Here is a 16,655-nt window from a genome sequence, read left to right on the forward strand (position 1 = left end):
CAAAGACTCCAGCTTTTGTGATAAGAACTCACTATTTGACAAAAACTGCTGGGAAAACTCGAACATTATATGGCTTAAGGTCCCAGGCAACTCAGCAGGACAGCTTTGCACACAAATCCTCCAGGGGAACACTTGCAACAGGGACATAAAGGGGAAGATACTTAAAAATCTCTCTCCCTACAGCCAAGATACACTGGTGGGGTGGTGGTGGTGGTGGTTAATGAGGTCCTAACTTCTCTCCTTCAAGCACAATATGGTTCTGCGAATGTATTATTTTGAGTGCAAATTCCAAATGCCACCAGTAGAACCTCTGTTTATTTGTTCCTATTGACCATAGGGACCACCAGCATGGCATTCCTCCTCAGCTGGATTGCCTGGGTTTCTGTCCTATCATCTTCAGTACTGCTTGTTAGCAGTGAGAGGTATTCTTACTCACACAGTTTGGAGCATCATCAAAAATCATAATAACTTTTTGGACAAAATTAAAATCTCATGTAGATTAAAACCTTATCGTTTTTCTCACCTTAAGGTGGGTGGAAAAAAGCTGATCTGACTTAGTGAAGTTTGAATCGCAGAGTATCTGGAGAAATGTTTTTTTATTGACTTTATTCATGGTAACACTAATTAGATTAATGATGTTCTTTAGTAGAGATTCTTTGGGACATTCTTTAGTGAATGTATTCAAATTATTTATAACAATCCCTGGACTGAAAAGTTTGTTCACTAGATTTTGTGGGTTTGGAAATCACTTACATCAAAGCATATCAAAACCCATCTATAAGTAAGTAGATGTTTCTTAAGGGAGTTGTGCAAGGCTCAGAGCAGCTAAGTGACTTACCCATGATTGTACAGCTAGTAAGCATTAGATGTAGGATCTGTCCTAATGACTTCAAGTCCAACAGACTGCCTTCTTTTACTCACTTAAGTTGGCTAAATGTTTAATATGTTTAAATTATCCATGTAATTTAAAGGCAATATGAAAGAGTGGATAGAGTGCTAGACCTAGAGTCAAGAGATACCAAGGTTATGATTTTCCCTTTGGAACTTACTAGCTTAGATGTCCACCAGTAAGTCAGTTCTTTAAACATCAGTTTATTCATTTTTAAAATAGAGGACAACCTTCATAGTACTTACCTCAATATAGGTAGAACACTTTGCCACCTTTAAAGCGATCTCTCTCTCTCTCTCTCTTTCCCTCCCTCCCTCCCTCCCTCCATGATATACACAAAAATATATACACATACATACACACATACATTTAGCAATTACTATCAATATTAAAAGGCTGTCAAGACAAAAGTCAACTTCAGGTAATACCTATCTGAATCACAAATTCTGGACCAGTTGGGTTAATATAAAGGGTTTTTTTTTTGGTTGTTTAAGAGTTTTCAGTTGTGTCTGACTCTTCATGACTGAATTCAGAGTTTTCTTGGCAAAGATATTGGAGTGGTTTGCCATTTCCTTCTCTAGTTCATTTTACAGATGAGGAAACTGAGACAAAAAGGGTTAAATCACTTGCTTAGGGTCACATAATGAGTGTGTGAGGACAGATTTGAATTCAGGAAGATGAGTCTTTCTGACTCTAGGGCTGAAACTCTAACCATTGTGCCACCTAGCTGCCCCAATATGAAGTTTTACTATATGTCAAAAATATTGAAATCACCAAATATATATCTTTATAGATAGCTAGAAAGACAAACAAATACTTGCATTTATGTAGAAGATAGCAGATATTTCCAGACCTTACCTGTTAACACCACTTTTCCAGATACGAAGATAAGCAAGACAATCCTTGGCTTAACCATTCTATAAATGAGGCCAGGAAATAGTTCAGGTTCATAACTGTTATGATATCAGAGGAAAAGATCATAAGTCCTTGACAATTATTTTCATTTTATATTTAAAACTCAGTATATAAAATTACATATTAGAATATCTTTGAGAATACCACTTGCATAATATCATTGTAGAAGATAAAATATACAGCCTATTATTAAGAAATATCGAATATCAGAACTGGAAGGGCTTTCAGAAGCCAGCTGGTTAAACCTGTACCATCTTACTCCCAAAAACGAATTCTCTCCACAATATAAGCAGCAAAATGTCATCCAGGCTTTGTTTGAAGATATCTAGGGGAAAGGGAGCCCACGACCCCATAACAGTCGAACATTTTCATGTAACAGTGGAATGTCTCATTTAATAACATTCAACACCTCAAAAATTATTGATATCTTTAGGCTACTGATTCTAACATGGGCCATCTTAAAGCAATCTGAATATAAACTCATCAACTAATTTAGTTCAAGTAGAACATAATCTTAATATGAATTTAGATGTAACAAAGGCGAACCCATGAGTCCTCCTGATCTTTGAGGGCCTGGGCCACATGCACTTTGGCTTTGAACTGAAGAGCTTGGTGTTTTGGGACAACAATGGTGAATTTTGGGTGGTCCTCAGGGTCCGTCACCCTCACAATATGAAGACTTGTAAAAGACTATTTTAATTTACTGAATCTGCAGTAAATCTGCAGTCAGCATGATCTAGGCTGCCCAATCTCACTGCGTGTCAACAGAAGTATAATATCTTTAGGATAGAACTCCTAATCCCATTTTCTACATACTGGGCAGACCACATGCCCAGCGTTGCTGGGCACTACAACTTAAGAGACATGAAATATGTCCAAAGGATGGTAACCAGAGTGATGAGGGCAATTCTAAGTCATATCATATGAGAAACTGGGGATATTTGGCCTAGTAAAGAAAAAAACATATAGTTGATTTTCACCCTCCACATATTTGAAGGCTATCATGTGAAAGAATTAAAAGGAGCAGAGAACTGAAACATGGAACTAGACTATGCAAGGCCCTTTGCTAAGCTACGGAAATGTTGAGCTGTGAGTTGGGCAGTATTAAATTCAGGTGCACCCTATTGTCAGTAGGTAGATATTGTACAGAGATGAATTTTAGCTCAAGTAAAAGAACAAATTAAAATTATCAATCAAAGGAATAGGTTGTTTTGTGAAATAGCCAGTGCCTTTAGAAGTGTTTGAGTAGAGGCAGATTGACTACCTGTCAAGGACACTGTCAAAAGGAATTTTGAATGGAGTGAAAGATTGGCCTAAATGACCTCTAAACTCCCCTTGACTGCTCAGTTTTTATAAGCTACAAAATTATGCATAAAATACATATCTGTCCTAGAAATGTGTAGCAGAAATAGCCTAAGCAAATTCCAGAGAGCATCATTCCTATTCCTTCCCTATTTGGGAAGGAGCCAAAGTAGCAAATTAATAAAAACCGGATTATGAGGTAAAAGTGAGAATTTTTTTCTTTAGAGGAGAGGATTTGTTTTAGAAAAATATGTATAAATAAAACCTCATATTCCAACTGACCTACTGAAATTACAGAAAGGCTTAATATTTTTGATTGAACTCCATTTGATAGTACCACCTAAACATTTTACTTTAAGTTTTGCAAGCCCTCTATGGTCCATTTTAGCCCTAAATCCTTAATACTATAATATTAGATGATCAATTTCTTTCCTCTAACTGACATCTGCAAACAGCTATAAGGACAAACCTCTTTGCCTTTTAATTTGGCTGGTTTTGTAAGTGGAGGTTCCAATGCTTTTAGCATTTGAATAGAGCTTTTAATATCTCCTCCCTATTGGGAAGCTTGATATGGTGGAAAGACCCTTGGGTCTTGAGTCAGGAGACACCAGGTTCAAATCCTACCTCTAGCACCTTGTACCTGTGTGACCTTAGGCAAGTCACTTAATTTCTCCCTCATGTTCCTCATCTATAAAATAAGGTGGTTGGACCAGATGAATTTAAAGTTCCTTCCCAGCCCTAAATTACTGCCTCTGTGATTATGCTGCCATACAGTGAAAAGATGCCTTTTGGTCTGAGATGTCTACATTCTCAATACTTTGCGCTCTCAAGCTCAGGCTGGAGCCTTCTCCTCTTTCTTTTCTTTCTCTCCCTCCTCCCCTAAATGAACAGGGCTCTCTAGGAGAAAAGCCGACAGTCTCAAGCTTGGCTCTCCCAGTTACCAAACTGAACCTCTTCAGATTAACATGCCAAAGAGCTAAATTAAAGCTTGGTGATTTGGGTCACTGAAAGAGTCTTTATTTTATAAAATAATTCCCTAACGAGTTCTTTGAAGATTATAAACTCCTTACCTCTTAATAGATTACCTATGTTAATAAATAGCATGTATGATTTTCCATCGATGTGATCAAAATCACATTGTAACAATTTTTAAGCAGTGTCCATTATCAGTCTTTACCTCTGCTGAGTCTCTTTGGAAGAGTCATTCAAAAGCTGCAGCAGCATCTTGAAAATGAGAAGTTTGGCACCTCTAAGTGCCAGGATTCCTTTAGGACTTGAACCCTGAATTCATTTCTGATTTGATCGATTCTCACACAGGAGACTGCTTTGCTGCCAGTGGCAAATTCATCTCAGATTCATTTAAGGACATACTAAGATATATCTCATCACTGAGAATAAATGTGGGGGAGAAGGAAACAAACATTTTATTTATTTTGGAATAAACATTTATTAAGATCTTACAGTGTGCCAGGTATTGTGCTAAAAGTTTACAAATATTATCTTATATGATTCTTATAACAACTGTGGGAGGCAGGTGCTGTTATATTTCATTATAGTTGAGGAAATGGAGGCAGTCAGAGCTTAAGTGACTTGACCCCCAGGGTCACACAGTTGTTAAATGTATACGGCTGGATTTGAACTTGGGTCTTCCTGATTCAAAGCTCAAGGCTCTATTTTCTGCATCATCTAGCTGCTTCTAAATAATGAGGTTGATTTGACAACCAAGAGAGTGTCTAAGGTGAGGTACCCGAGGGGGCAACTTTGAAAGATTAAGAAAGTACTTTGTAAATTTCAAGATACTATGCTATTAATATTAATAATAATTATTAAACATTATGAATATAATAATGAAACTTGCAGGTCCCTGAGATGTTGCTGCCACATCTCCTCCCCTTTCCCTAGAGAGTTAAAATAAGCATCCATTAGTTCCAAATCAAATTGACTCCAGGCTAGTTTGCACACAGCCTGGAGGCTATGAGACTAGGAAGACCCTGTGCATATCATGCATATCATCACCAAATATAATTCCATAGTCAAGATAAGGCTGAGGAATCATGAAAATGCTCTAGAGCAGAGATTCTTAACCTCTTTTATGCCATACATTCCTCTGGTGGTCTGGTGAAGTCCACGGATTCTGTCTCAGAGTAGTATTTGTTTTGGAGTGCAAAAAATAAAATCCATAGGATTACAAAGCAAAACAATTATATAGAAGTATAGTTATTATATACTATATAAATACATATACACATAATGTATATATTTGTGTGTGTATACACACACACGCACACACATACACACATACCCCAGTCTAAGAATGCTTACAGTCTAGAAGCAGTTCTGGTTTGTTAATATAGGCCCTAAAATAGGAACTAGATAAGTCTACTTACATAGCTTGACCATCTGTCCACAACCCCTTCCTCCCTTCCTACTCCTCTTGAATCTCTGTCCCTCTGCTAACTTTATTAGTTATAGCAAGTGAACATTCCTCTTCCCCTCCTGCATGGTGTCACAGCAAATTGCCTTGCACATAGTAGGTATTCAATAAAGATGTTAAATAAGCCCACAGATTTCTTTTTAAAGATTGGAAACATGGCATATGATAATTTTATAACCACTTAGGTAAGGTATCTCTATTTCTATTTTTTCTTCCAATGAAAAAAACAAACAAACCTAACATCTTCCAAACGACATACATTATGCAATCAAATTATTTTTAACTTTAAATTAACCAAGGTTATAGAGATGGCTATCATACCTACTGAACTGCTGATGGGTGAGCGCTAAGCTGTCCAGCTTGATTGGAAACCTCATATCACAGCTTCCAACCATGTTCTGGATTTTAAAATCCAGAAATCTGGCCGGAAATCCAAGCTTTTGCACTACACGGGCAAATTTCCTTGCTGCAAGTCGAGACAATTCTTCACTGGAAAGGGACATAAACATACGAAAGGTCTGAAGACAAATTTCAAAATGATTCTTGATTTACTTAAAGCACACACTCATACACACTAGTGTGCACAATCTTCAGGGTCCTGTTTTAGGTGCTCGAAGGGGCTCTACCCTCAAGGAACTTATGAAGTAGTTGACTGAATAAGACATAGGTACATGAAAAAATCACAAATGACAGTGTAGGTGCTCAGCACTATATAGTTACATATCGAGTTGCATCCTTGATAGAGTTCCAAAACATGTCCATTATATAACCTGATTGTTGGTTACTTTTTACTGTAGATTTGCCTTTTAACTCAGACCCTGCCAACCAGACTAGAACCGTCTCTAACCTGTGGGAGCCCAGGGCTGACAAACCAGACCAGTGAGTGGAGAGTCAGGAATCAAACAAAAGTTTAATTAATTTCAGAGTGAGGAAAACAGCAAGCAAAGACACATGTACTGGAGCCCAGTGGCTGCTCAGTGATCTGTAGCCCTGACAACGAGGGGTAACAACAATGTGAACATGGGCATTACTTGTGCTTGTCCACACTCAGGAGACCACCTGATGATGATGTGAAACAATTCTGAGATCATCCAGAGGGTGACCACAAAGGATGGTTGTTGTGCCGTGCTCAGGGTACAGCCTGCCTGCTGGACCTCAGCTCTGGAAAAAGAGGGCATCTCCTAATATCTTGATAATCCCAAATAGGAAGAAAATGATTAGAAAATTACAGTGCACAGCAGGGACTAATATAGCCGTGGCATCAATCAGACATGAGCTGGGAGCAGGGACATAGAGAAATGGAGCAGCATGTGGAAGGGAGGGAGCTGGGGAACTGAGTGGATCCTTTCATCTAAAGATAGGCCTAAAACTGAAAAGGAGAGAGAGAGGGAGGGAGGGAGAGGGAGAGAGAGAGAGGGAGAGAAAGAGGAAGAGAGAGAGGAAGTGAGACAGGGGGAGGGAGAGAGAGAGGGAGGAAGAGGGGGGAGAGAGGGAGGGAGAGGGAGAGAGAGGGGGGAGAGAGGGGGAGAGAGAGAGGGAGGGGGAGGGAGAGAGGTTTTCTGAACTAAAGGAACTTAGATCTAAATAGAGAATGCAAGAGTAACAATGACATTCAATACTGTAACCTTTTAAGCACCATATAAATCACTTTACTTCTAACAGTATAGTGAATTACATATTGTAAGAATTACTGTCTATTTTATACATGAGAAAACAGAATCAGAGAGGTGGTGCAAGTAGCTCAAGGCTACACAGCTAGGAAATAAAACTGACCCTAAATCCAGTATTCTTTCTATGGTAAGACATGGACAAACAACTATAATTCTATGTGAAAAGACTTTAAGTGCCAAATTATCTGGGAGAACAGAGGAGACAGAGATTTCAACATGTTTGAGTAAAGGGAGAATGAAAGCCGGGGCAAATCTTTATTAAAGATGTTGCATGTGAGCAAAACCTATTAGTCTGAGATGGAAGGAGCAAGAATATTTTAATGAAGGGAACACCATGAGCCCAAAGCAGTCAGCGATGACAAAGAGATCAGTATGTTTAGAACATCTTTTTTGGAGAGGAGAATAGTGGATAATGAGGCTAAACAGATACTTTGGTGCCAGATTGCGAGACCTTTAATGTCAGGCTAAGGGGTGTGTAGGCAACTGTAGCCACTGACAATTTTTGAGTAGAACAGTAAGACTTACTCTGGAATGTATAGATCAGCAGAGACACTAACTAGGAGACCACTATAGTCATTTAATAGTGAATGAGGGCTTAAAGGAAGACAGTTGGAGTTGAACTAGAATCAACAGGACTTGGTCACTGATTGGACTCACAGGCAAAAGAGATCAAGGCATCAAGACGATTCCTGGTGGTGCCCTTAACAGAAGTAGGTAATGACACTTAGGGACTGCAGAAGATCATGAATTGGTTTTAGAAATATCTATCTTTTTTTTTTTTTTTTTGGAGGCAATTGTGGTTACACAGGGTTACACAGCTAATAATAGAAATGCTTATCTTGAATGAATGATAGGACATCCAGTTGGAGTTCTCAAGCAAGCAGTTGGAAATCTGATTCTAGAATTTAGCAAAAAAGGTGGGGTTAGGGATAGATAGATTTAGGAGTGTTTGAATTTCTGTGATAACTGGAGCCCAGAGGTAGATGAGATCACCAAGTGGGAAGGAGGGAATGAGTAAGTACTTCCCCTACCTCCCCACCCAGAACTTGAAAAGAATCAGGAACCAGTGAAGGAAAAAAAGATGACTCCTAATATTAAGCATGTGTATTGTTAAATTTATTACCTACGCATTATAGTAATAATAATAGCAACTAACATTTATATAGCACTTCAAGGTTTGCAAGCAGTTTATAAATATTATTTCAGTTTATCCTTATAATAACCCAGAGAGGTAGATAGTATTATTACCCCCATTTTACAGATGAGGAAACTGATTCAGACAGTTGTTAAATGACTTGCACTGGGTCATACAGCTACAAAGTGACTAAACTTGGAATTGAACTCAGGTCTTTCTGAATCCAGGTCTACCATTCTATTCATTGTATCATCTAGCCATCACATACATACACACACATATTAAAAAACACTTAACTTAGTAGAATAAAACACAGCCTTTAAAGGTTATATTCAAACTAGGTGTGTACAATATACATATCAAAGTTACACAAGATTCTATGATCTATGCGACTTGAAAACTTTGTTCAAATGAGTAATAATTAAGAGAAAAATATAGAGACCTATGCTCACCTCACATATTCACTGCCTTGAGAAGGTTCTCACAAATGTTCCTATTTGTGGATGACATTGTATTACTTGAGTCAAGTCTTGAAAAACTACAACTCTTCCTCAGTGAGATTCATATGATTTGAAAAATCAGTTTTCTGATTCTTTTCAAAAGAATATATCCAAACTATGGACAACCACATTAAAAAAATGTTCTAAATCACTAACAACAGAAAAGCAAATTAAAGCACCCCTGAAGTTTCATCTCACACCCATCAGACTGGCAAAGAAAATGACAAATATTGGAGGCAATGTGGGAAAATAGTAATATCACTGTACTTATTAGTGGTGAAGTGAACTAGTCTAGCTATTTTGGAAAGCAATTTGGAACTATGCCCAAAGAGTGACTGACTATACTGTGTATATCCTCTGATTCAGTATTAGCATTACTAAACATATTCACCAAAGAGATCAACCTACATGTACAAAAATATGTATAATAGTCCTTTGTGCAGTCATTTGGCCAAGAACTAGAAACTAAGGGGGTATCTATCAGTTGGGGAATTATGGTATACAAATATAATGGAATATTATTGTGCCATAGGAAGTAACAAGAGATATGTTTAGAGAAACATTAAGAAACTTACATGAACTGATACAGAATGAAGTGAGATGAACCAGAATAATTTATACAATAACAATTATATAAGTATGTATATACATTATCTACGTATGTACATATACATATTCTATATACATATATGTGTAAAGACAAATAACTTTGAAAGACTTACGAACACTGATCATTGTAATGACCCTCCATGATTCCAGGGTACCAGTGATGATACATGCTACTCATCTCCTGACAAAGAGGGAATTAACTCAAGATGCAGAACTAGACACACACAAACACAAACACACATACATGTACACATGGCCTATTATTTTAATGAAGGTTTTGTTTTTCATTTTTCCCCCAATTAGAATGAAAGTGAGAGAGGGGTTGTATGTGGGTTGAGTGCCAATAAATGTGAACTTCAAAAAAAGTCACAGGGTCCCTTCAACTAGAACCACAGACTTATGTTGCATTATATCATGTATTATGTAGTAATGGTATGTTTAATAAATCTCTGAATATTGCTTTAAAAAAAGAATCTCTTGATCAGTACAAAAGAAAAAAACGCATATTGCCAGGATAATGACCTATCTTGGACAGTCCACTGAGTTAGGCTATCAATATATGTATCTTGGAAAGGCATTGCATACGGAATGAAATAGAATCAGGATTGAGTAGGAAGAGGTAAGACTATATTATATTTGAGAAATTGCACAAGGATTTAGTGATCCTGAGCTTCTCATTTAGGAATGTTGACTATTCTAAATAATAATGTTTAGCACTTACATAGCTCTTCAAGGATTACAAAGCACTGTTCTCTGATTATTTCTTGTGATCCTCACAGCAACCCTGGGGGTGAGGGGGAGATGCCATTATTATCCCCAATTTTTATAGGTGAAGAAAGCAAGACTGAGAAAGTTAAATGACTTGCCCAGGGTCACATAGCTAGATTACTCTTTTAACATGTATATTAGTAATAAGAAGGGGGGGAAAAGTAGCAGGGTTGAAGAATAGTTTTGGGGTTATTTTTTAAGACAAGGGAGACCTGAGTATTTGTGGTTAGAGGAGCTAATCTTAATGGAAAGGGAGAAATGAAAGATACGGATAATTGATGGGCAAGCTCCCTTATGATGGAATAGGAGTAACTTTGGAAAGGTAGAAGGACAGCTCTCCCTCTGAAATAGAAGCAAAGAAGAATGGATAGATGAAGATCTACTGAAAGATGAATAGAGAAAAAAGATGCTAAAGTGGGAAGGCCTCTATCTTCTCAAAGTGAGTGATTATCAAAAATGAGGCCAGTAGATATAGAACTGAAGTACAAAAGGTCTGGATCAATTGCTGTGGGGATTTTAACAGGGAGTTACCTAGAGAGAATTGAAAAGAGAGCTGAGCAGCACTAAGGCCGCAACTGAGGTTAGACAGCATGAATCCAGAGATCCAACTAGTGTATTAGTGTGATTTCCTTCAGAAATACTAGGAATCTTGGGAAGCCATCCTAAGAAAGCAGATGGTGGAATCTACATAGGATTCGAGTTTTGCAAAATATAGATGAGGACAAGGACAAGGAATTCTTAGGCATCAGCAGGACTCAGCGAATGAACTCAATGGAGATTCAGCTTAATTGGAGGGGACAAGTGGACAACAGTTTAAGAAGTCCCTGCAATATGGTTTCTTCTCCACCTTAAATTGTTGTGACAGTCAAGTGGAGCTAGAAGCTGGTGCATGGGTTGAATAAGGCCTAAAAATAACATAAGACTGGTAGATAAGAATTCTAGTCCTGGTTCTATCAACTATTCATGTGTCTTTGGGAAAGCCACTTTCTTTGGGCTTATCTGTCAAATAAGGAGATTGGCATAGATGAACTCTAACATAGCATTCTTTCCAGTTATTCCAGCTCCTTGATCAGTGATCTGGAGGTCAAAGGAAGGAGAAGAAGGGGTTCCATAGGAGAGAAACAGAAATTAATGACCTGCGAGGGTAACTTCAGATGTCAAGATCTTGGAAGTTATGCAGGTAGTTTTGGGTAGGGACAAAATATTAGGTTGTTTTTTTTTTGAATTAGCGGCAATAAAGGTCTAACACTTAAACCCTTGGGAGAAAACCACTGTGTTCTGCACCAAAAAATATTTTAAAGATTATTTCCCTTTTTCAGTTTGGAAATGCAGTCATCACTCATAGGCCCAATCCCAATTCTAATCAGGAGAGAAGCTTTGCCTTGTTCCATTTCTTATCTGGGCCAGTTTGAATCTCCTTAGGCAGCATGGACTAGGGTAGTTGGTGGCACAATGAGAGAATGCCAGGTCTGGAGTCAGGAAGACTCATTGTCTTCAAATCTAGCATTGTGATTAGTTTGTGATCCTGAGCAAGTCACTAAACTCTGTTGGCCTCAGTTTCCTCATCTGTAAAATGAGCTGGAAAAGAAAATGGCAAACGGTTGCAGTATCTTTGTCAAGAAAACCCTAAATGGGGTCACGAAGAGTCAGACACAACTGAAAATGACTGAATTACAACAAAAGTCAGCATTGTGGCACCCTGCTTCCTGGGATTCAATGTGTCAGTGCTGAACTTAAAGCAGACACCCAACTGGCATAGCCTATGTTATATCTCAGAACTCCAGGGCTCAAGTAATCCTCCAGCCTCAGCTTCCTGGGTAGCTGGGGTTATAGGTATGTGTCACTATAGCTGGCCAGAAACACTTTTTTTTTTTGTTTTTTAGTAATACCACCCATTTTAGGTCAGATTCATTTTTTTAGGTGATAATATAGGAGTTCATACCTTTTGGCTCCTGTGCAGACCATTTTTCCAGAACTAAATATAAGTGCTGTTGTCCTGGGCTCTCGAATCCTCATTATTACAGCAGCAAATCTCTGTGGTCAAAAGGCAAAATAAGAATTCACTTCCTTTTCATGAATTAGAAGTCATCATCTCATTAAAAATTCAGTAAAATCACATTGGTAATTTTAAAAATCCACCAAAATCTTAATATTTAAAGATGTTTTTCACTATGAGGAGTTGTTTTATGTTTTATCAGGTTTTCTAGACACCAGTGGTATTTTCAAAGACGAAGTCCTAGTTTACTTTTCTCGGTTGTAATTTCTCAGCTTTTCTGAAGACAGGCACAGCACACTTTAGACAGGATCACATGACAAGGTTCTCAGTCTCCCTTTTCTCTTCCTCTCTGTTATGTCTCCTCCCTTCAAGATCCCTATATCTTCTTCCTTTCAAAATCTTCTCAAAAAAAGAACTTCAACTAGTTCAACTCAAGGTGAAAATGACAAGAAAGTTTAGCGTGCAATAACCTCCAAGGGAGTAACACCTTAATGGACAAAAGGAGTAACTTCCTATTGTGGAATTTATGTATCAGATAGTGTGGTATGGGAGGTATTTGGGGGTAGGCCAGAGTCAGCCTCAGAGCGCAAGATTCAAGTTATTCTTGTTATAAACTCAGGCAAATTACTTAGCCTTTTACTGACACAGGTAACTTCTCTAAGACTGGAATCCCAGGCCCATGTCAAAGAAGAAAAAGTGGAGTGGGAACAAAATTAGCAAACAGCTTGTTTAATAGAATGTTTACATTTCTATCAGAGGCATTTTAGAGTAAAGGAAATAGATTTGTCCCCTGGGGCAAAGAAACTTATAGCTGTAGGAAGCTTCATCAAGTAAAATACGAGAATTGAGCTCTAAGACATGCTTCAGGGTATCAATCAGACCTAACCAAACTGGCTTCTAACCTGTGCAGAACTGGGGAGCCAAACATGTTCGTCCTTCATTGCTGAAGAAGACCATGCCATCAGAGAAATGATGACATGACTTGCACTTGACTTTGTTTTGAGTGAAGGAGAGCTGTGCAGGTCACCAGTCTCACTTCTCCTCCAGAGCCATCTGAATCCAGGGACCTGATATTCCTCAGGATGACTGGAGATGGCCCAGGATGCACTGGGAAACCTTGGGTCCTTTAGCCAAACAAAGCAAGGCTAGAGACAGGAAAATCAGGAATCGAATAAGTTTCAGTTCAAAGTGAGGGAAATGGCTTGCGAGTAAGGACACATGTGCCAAAGCCCTGCTCCTATTGGGGTGGCCTGAGGCATTGTAGGGAGATTTCAACTATTATACCAATGTCTGAGCAGCCAGCTGTAGCCTGATAGAGAGAGGGAGTAGCAACAATGAGACAAGTTTGATTCATAGCAGGGCTGCATAACCAGAACATGAGTATTTGTCTGAGCTTGTCTGAGCTCAGAGAACACCTCACTCTGGTCGAAGTAATAAATAATATGCCAGAGGGTGAGCACAAAGGATTGTTGTTATGCTAAGTTCAGGGCCCAGCTTGCTTGCTGAACCTTAGCTTTGGAAAATAGGGGGTGTCCTAATATCTTGACATTTCCCCCTTTTGGCCAAAGGGAAGGGGTCTGTAAAAATTCCTGCCCTTCTGACCAATAAAGGAGAGGCAGGTATAAGCCAAGATGCCAGGAGAAGTCAGTTGGGCTAGGATAAGATGTTGCCCAGGAGTTAGTTCCTTGAGGGGAACTCTTGGGAAGTATATCCTAGGTATCATTGCCAGTCATTGTTTGCTTGCAAGTAGAAAAGAGAGGGGGGCCAAGAATGTAGGGGGAGAAAATGCCAACACACACTTGAACCAGGGCCTTGGTGGTTGGGCACATAACAAAAGGGAAGAGGAAAAAAAAACAAGCTAGGACAGTATATTCAGCCCTCATCCAGAATCTTGGGATAGCTGTATCACCCAGATGTCAGCTGCTTCTGGGTGCATAACAGACAAACCTTGAGGTTCCTGGAGGTGTTTCTGCCATCCACTTAGGAGCAGGGGCTTTCTTCAGATGACTCAGGTGTACTCACCCACAAGTTTGACAGCTGTGAGAGTAGTCAGAAGGACCTGGTCCTTAGAAACAATGATTGATGACCAGTTTTCAGATAAGACATGTGGGTTGTTTGAGATGTACAATTGTGAGAAAACTCCTTGCATCAATCTTTGGATCTGAGTTTCTAGTTAGCATAACGTAAGTCCTTAGTTAGGAGTCTCTAAACAATACACAGAGATGATCCAGTTTCCCAGACACACACGGCTAAGTTCAAACAATGCAATAAAGTTTTCTTATGATTCCCATAATTGCATAATTATATTAAGTCAGGTACAGAGCAAACTATTTAGAAGGCTTACAATGGACTGGTTTTGAGAAGGAAGATTTACATATCCGTAAGAAAACTTAAACATAAACATCTTGAAACAAAAGACCAAAGCAATATAATGGTTATCACCAATATAAACTAACAGCATCTCCTTGTGTCTTAATAACCCATTCTCAATGGTCATTTAACCAGCACATTTTGAGTCCCAGATGTCTTATGTAGTTATCTGGTCCCTAGATCTCTTTTCTTGGACAATAGACTTTATTCTCAGGATAGCTCTAAATGGGTTCTACTTGTCTGGTTCCAAATCTAGAGGTTCCTAGATAATTCTGACTTCCTACACTCTTATTGTAATTCAGGATAATCATTTAAATTTGATTCTCTAATCTTGAAACTGCAGAGAATTTCAGTTTATATACCATGTATTGTTTCTATCCTTACCTAAATCCTGTACCTGATACAAGAATCTTTTAGAAATTTATGTGGGTCCAATTGCAAAATGAACTCTTCTGCCCTTTAAGACTATCAGGCAGATAATGTAAAATAATTTCACTTTCTTTACCATTATCCATACAATTTATGTGCAAAATCCAATTTTAAGAACTTATTACCCCAGAATTTTAATGATAGATAAATTTTGGAAGCCAATCATATACATCTGTTTATAGTTCTTAGAGAAAACAGTCTAATTCTGTTGATTTTCTCAAAATTTACTATTCCATTTAATTAGAAACCTTTCATGTTACATCTTTTTTATTATTACTTTGTTTAATCATTTTTCCTTTAGGAGGATATAATTCCTATATTATAATTTGATTATAATATTATAATTATAACATTGTAAGATGTTCATACTTGCAACTTGGATGTTCCAGTATCAATCTGTTACTTAATAGATCTAGCATTGTGCTTACAAAACATCTTGAATATAGAAATTTACTATAAAAGGAAAAAGAGGGATATAGTTATAACAATGTCATATATTGTAACAGGGGAAAAATTCCCTTATCTCTTTTGGCTGTTTGATTCTAGGAGTGAGTCATCTCTGACAGCCAATCATGTAATCACAGGGAGTTAAAAGCAAGGCTCAAGATTAACCAGGTGGGGATTTTCCTTTTCAGAAAGGAAACAGCACAGTGGAAAAACAGAATCAGGAGGATTTTTACAAGGTCGTGCCAAGGTTGTCCCCAAAACTTTTCCCAGGCACAGACATCCACCTTTAGCAGTTCCCAGACTGTAATTTTCTACTATTGGCTTCATGACAGTTTAGACAACTATCCCTGCAATCAAAGCTCAAAACGAGTAAATTACAGTCCCAGGAATTTTCACCTTAAATAGCAAAATTTCACTAACCGCAACTTAGGGCTTGAATATCTTTCCTGATGTTTCTGTAACAGTTAACATCTCATTTATCTTTTACTTATAAATTAAATCTAATTATTAATTAATAAGTAATATAATTGACAAATAATAAAATATATAATATAATTAAAATTAATAAGTAATAATACAATTACTAATAATATAATTAAATAATAATACAAAATAAAAATTTAATAATTAAATTTACTTATAAATTAAAACTACTCACATTCTGGGGCTTCAGACATACAGCAAATACCTCATATTTGACTCATCATTAATATGTTGAAGCTACAACTTTAAACCTATATAAACCCTATATACTTTGATAATAGTCAAGAATTTAAAATGCAAATTTGTCATTATATATTATCTGTTTTATAACAAAATATCTCATTAAATATTTAACAATTTGCAAATATCTTTTTACCAGATCCTTTTAAAAGTGTGATTCATGTGTAACAACATTCAGATTGAAAAGTTATTTTGTTTAACAGCATTTCTATTACAATAGTCTCTCAAATTTCACAATATAACAGGATTTTGAAATACAATAATAACACAAAGCATAAACATCAGATGACATGAGTTGCATTTGCAAATTACCAAATAGAAAAATCATTGATCTCACTATGTTTCACATTTTAAAATTACTTAAGAGTTATCAGGCATGGAACTATTACATTCAATTTTAGAAATAATAACAGGGTTCAGTACATGGCAGTTATGTGTTAAGCACTTTACAATCTTTATATTACTTTG

The 16,655-nt window shown here is 37.5% G+C and overlaps 1 protein-coding gene across 2 annotated transcripts in view; it reads right to left on the reverse strand.

Moving 5' to 3' along the window:
- Positions 1-16,655, reverse strand: part of TBPL2 (TATA-box binding protein like 2) — a 71,031-nt gene that overhangs the window by 32,479 nt on the left and 21,897 nt on the right. For both annotated transcript variants that reach the window (XM_072629290.1, XM_072629289.1), the window contains exons 4-6: positions 12,165-12,256; positions 5,862-6,029; positions 1,748-1,842 (exon numbers count right to left, since the gene is read on the reverse strand). In XM_072629290.1, coding sequence (XP_072485391.1) covers positions 1,748-1,842; positions 5,862-6,029; positions 12,165-12,256 — 355 coding nt within the window. The remainder of the gene's footprint in view (positions 1-1,747; positions 1,843-5,861; positions 6,030-12,164; positions 12,257-16,655) is intronic.

Source organism: Notamacropus eugenii, chromosome 1 (genome assembly GCF_028372415.1).
Source record: "Notamacropus eugenii isolate mMacEug1 chromosome 1, mMacEug1.pri_v2, whole genome shotgun sequence".
In the NCBI taxonomy this organism is placed as follows: domain Eukaryota; kingdom Metazoa; phylum Chordata; class Mammalia; order Diprotodontia; family Macropodidae; genus Notamacropus; species Notamacropus eugenii.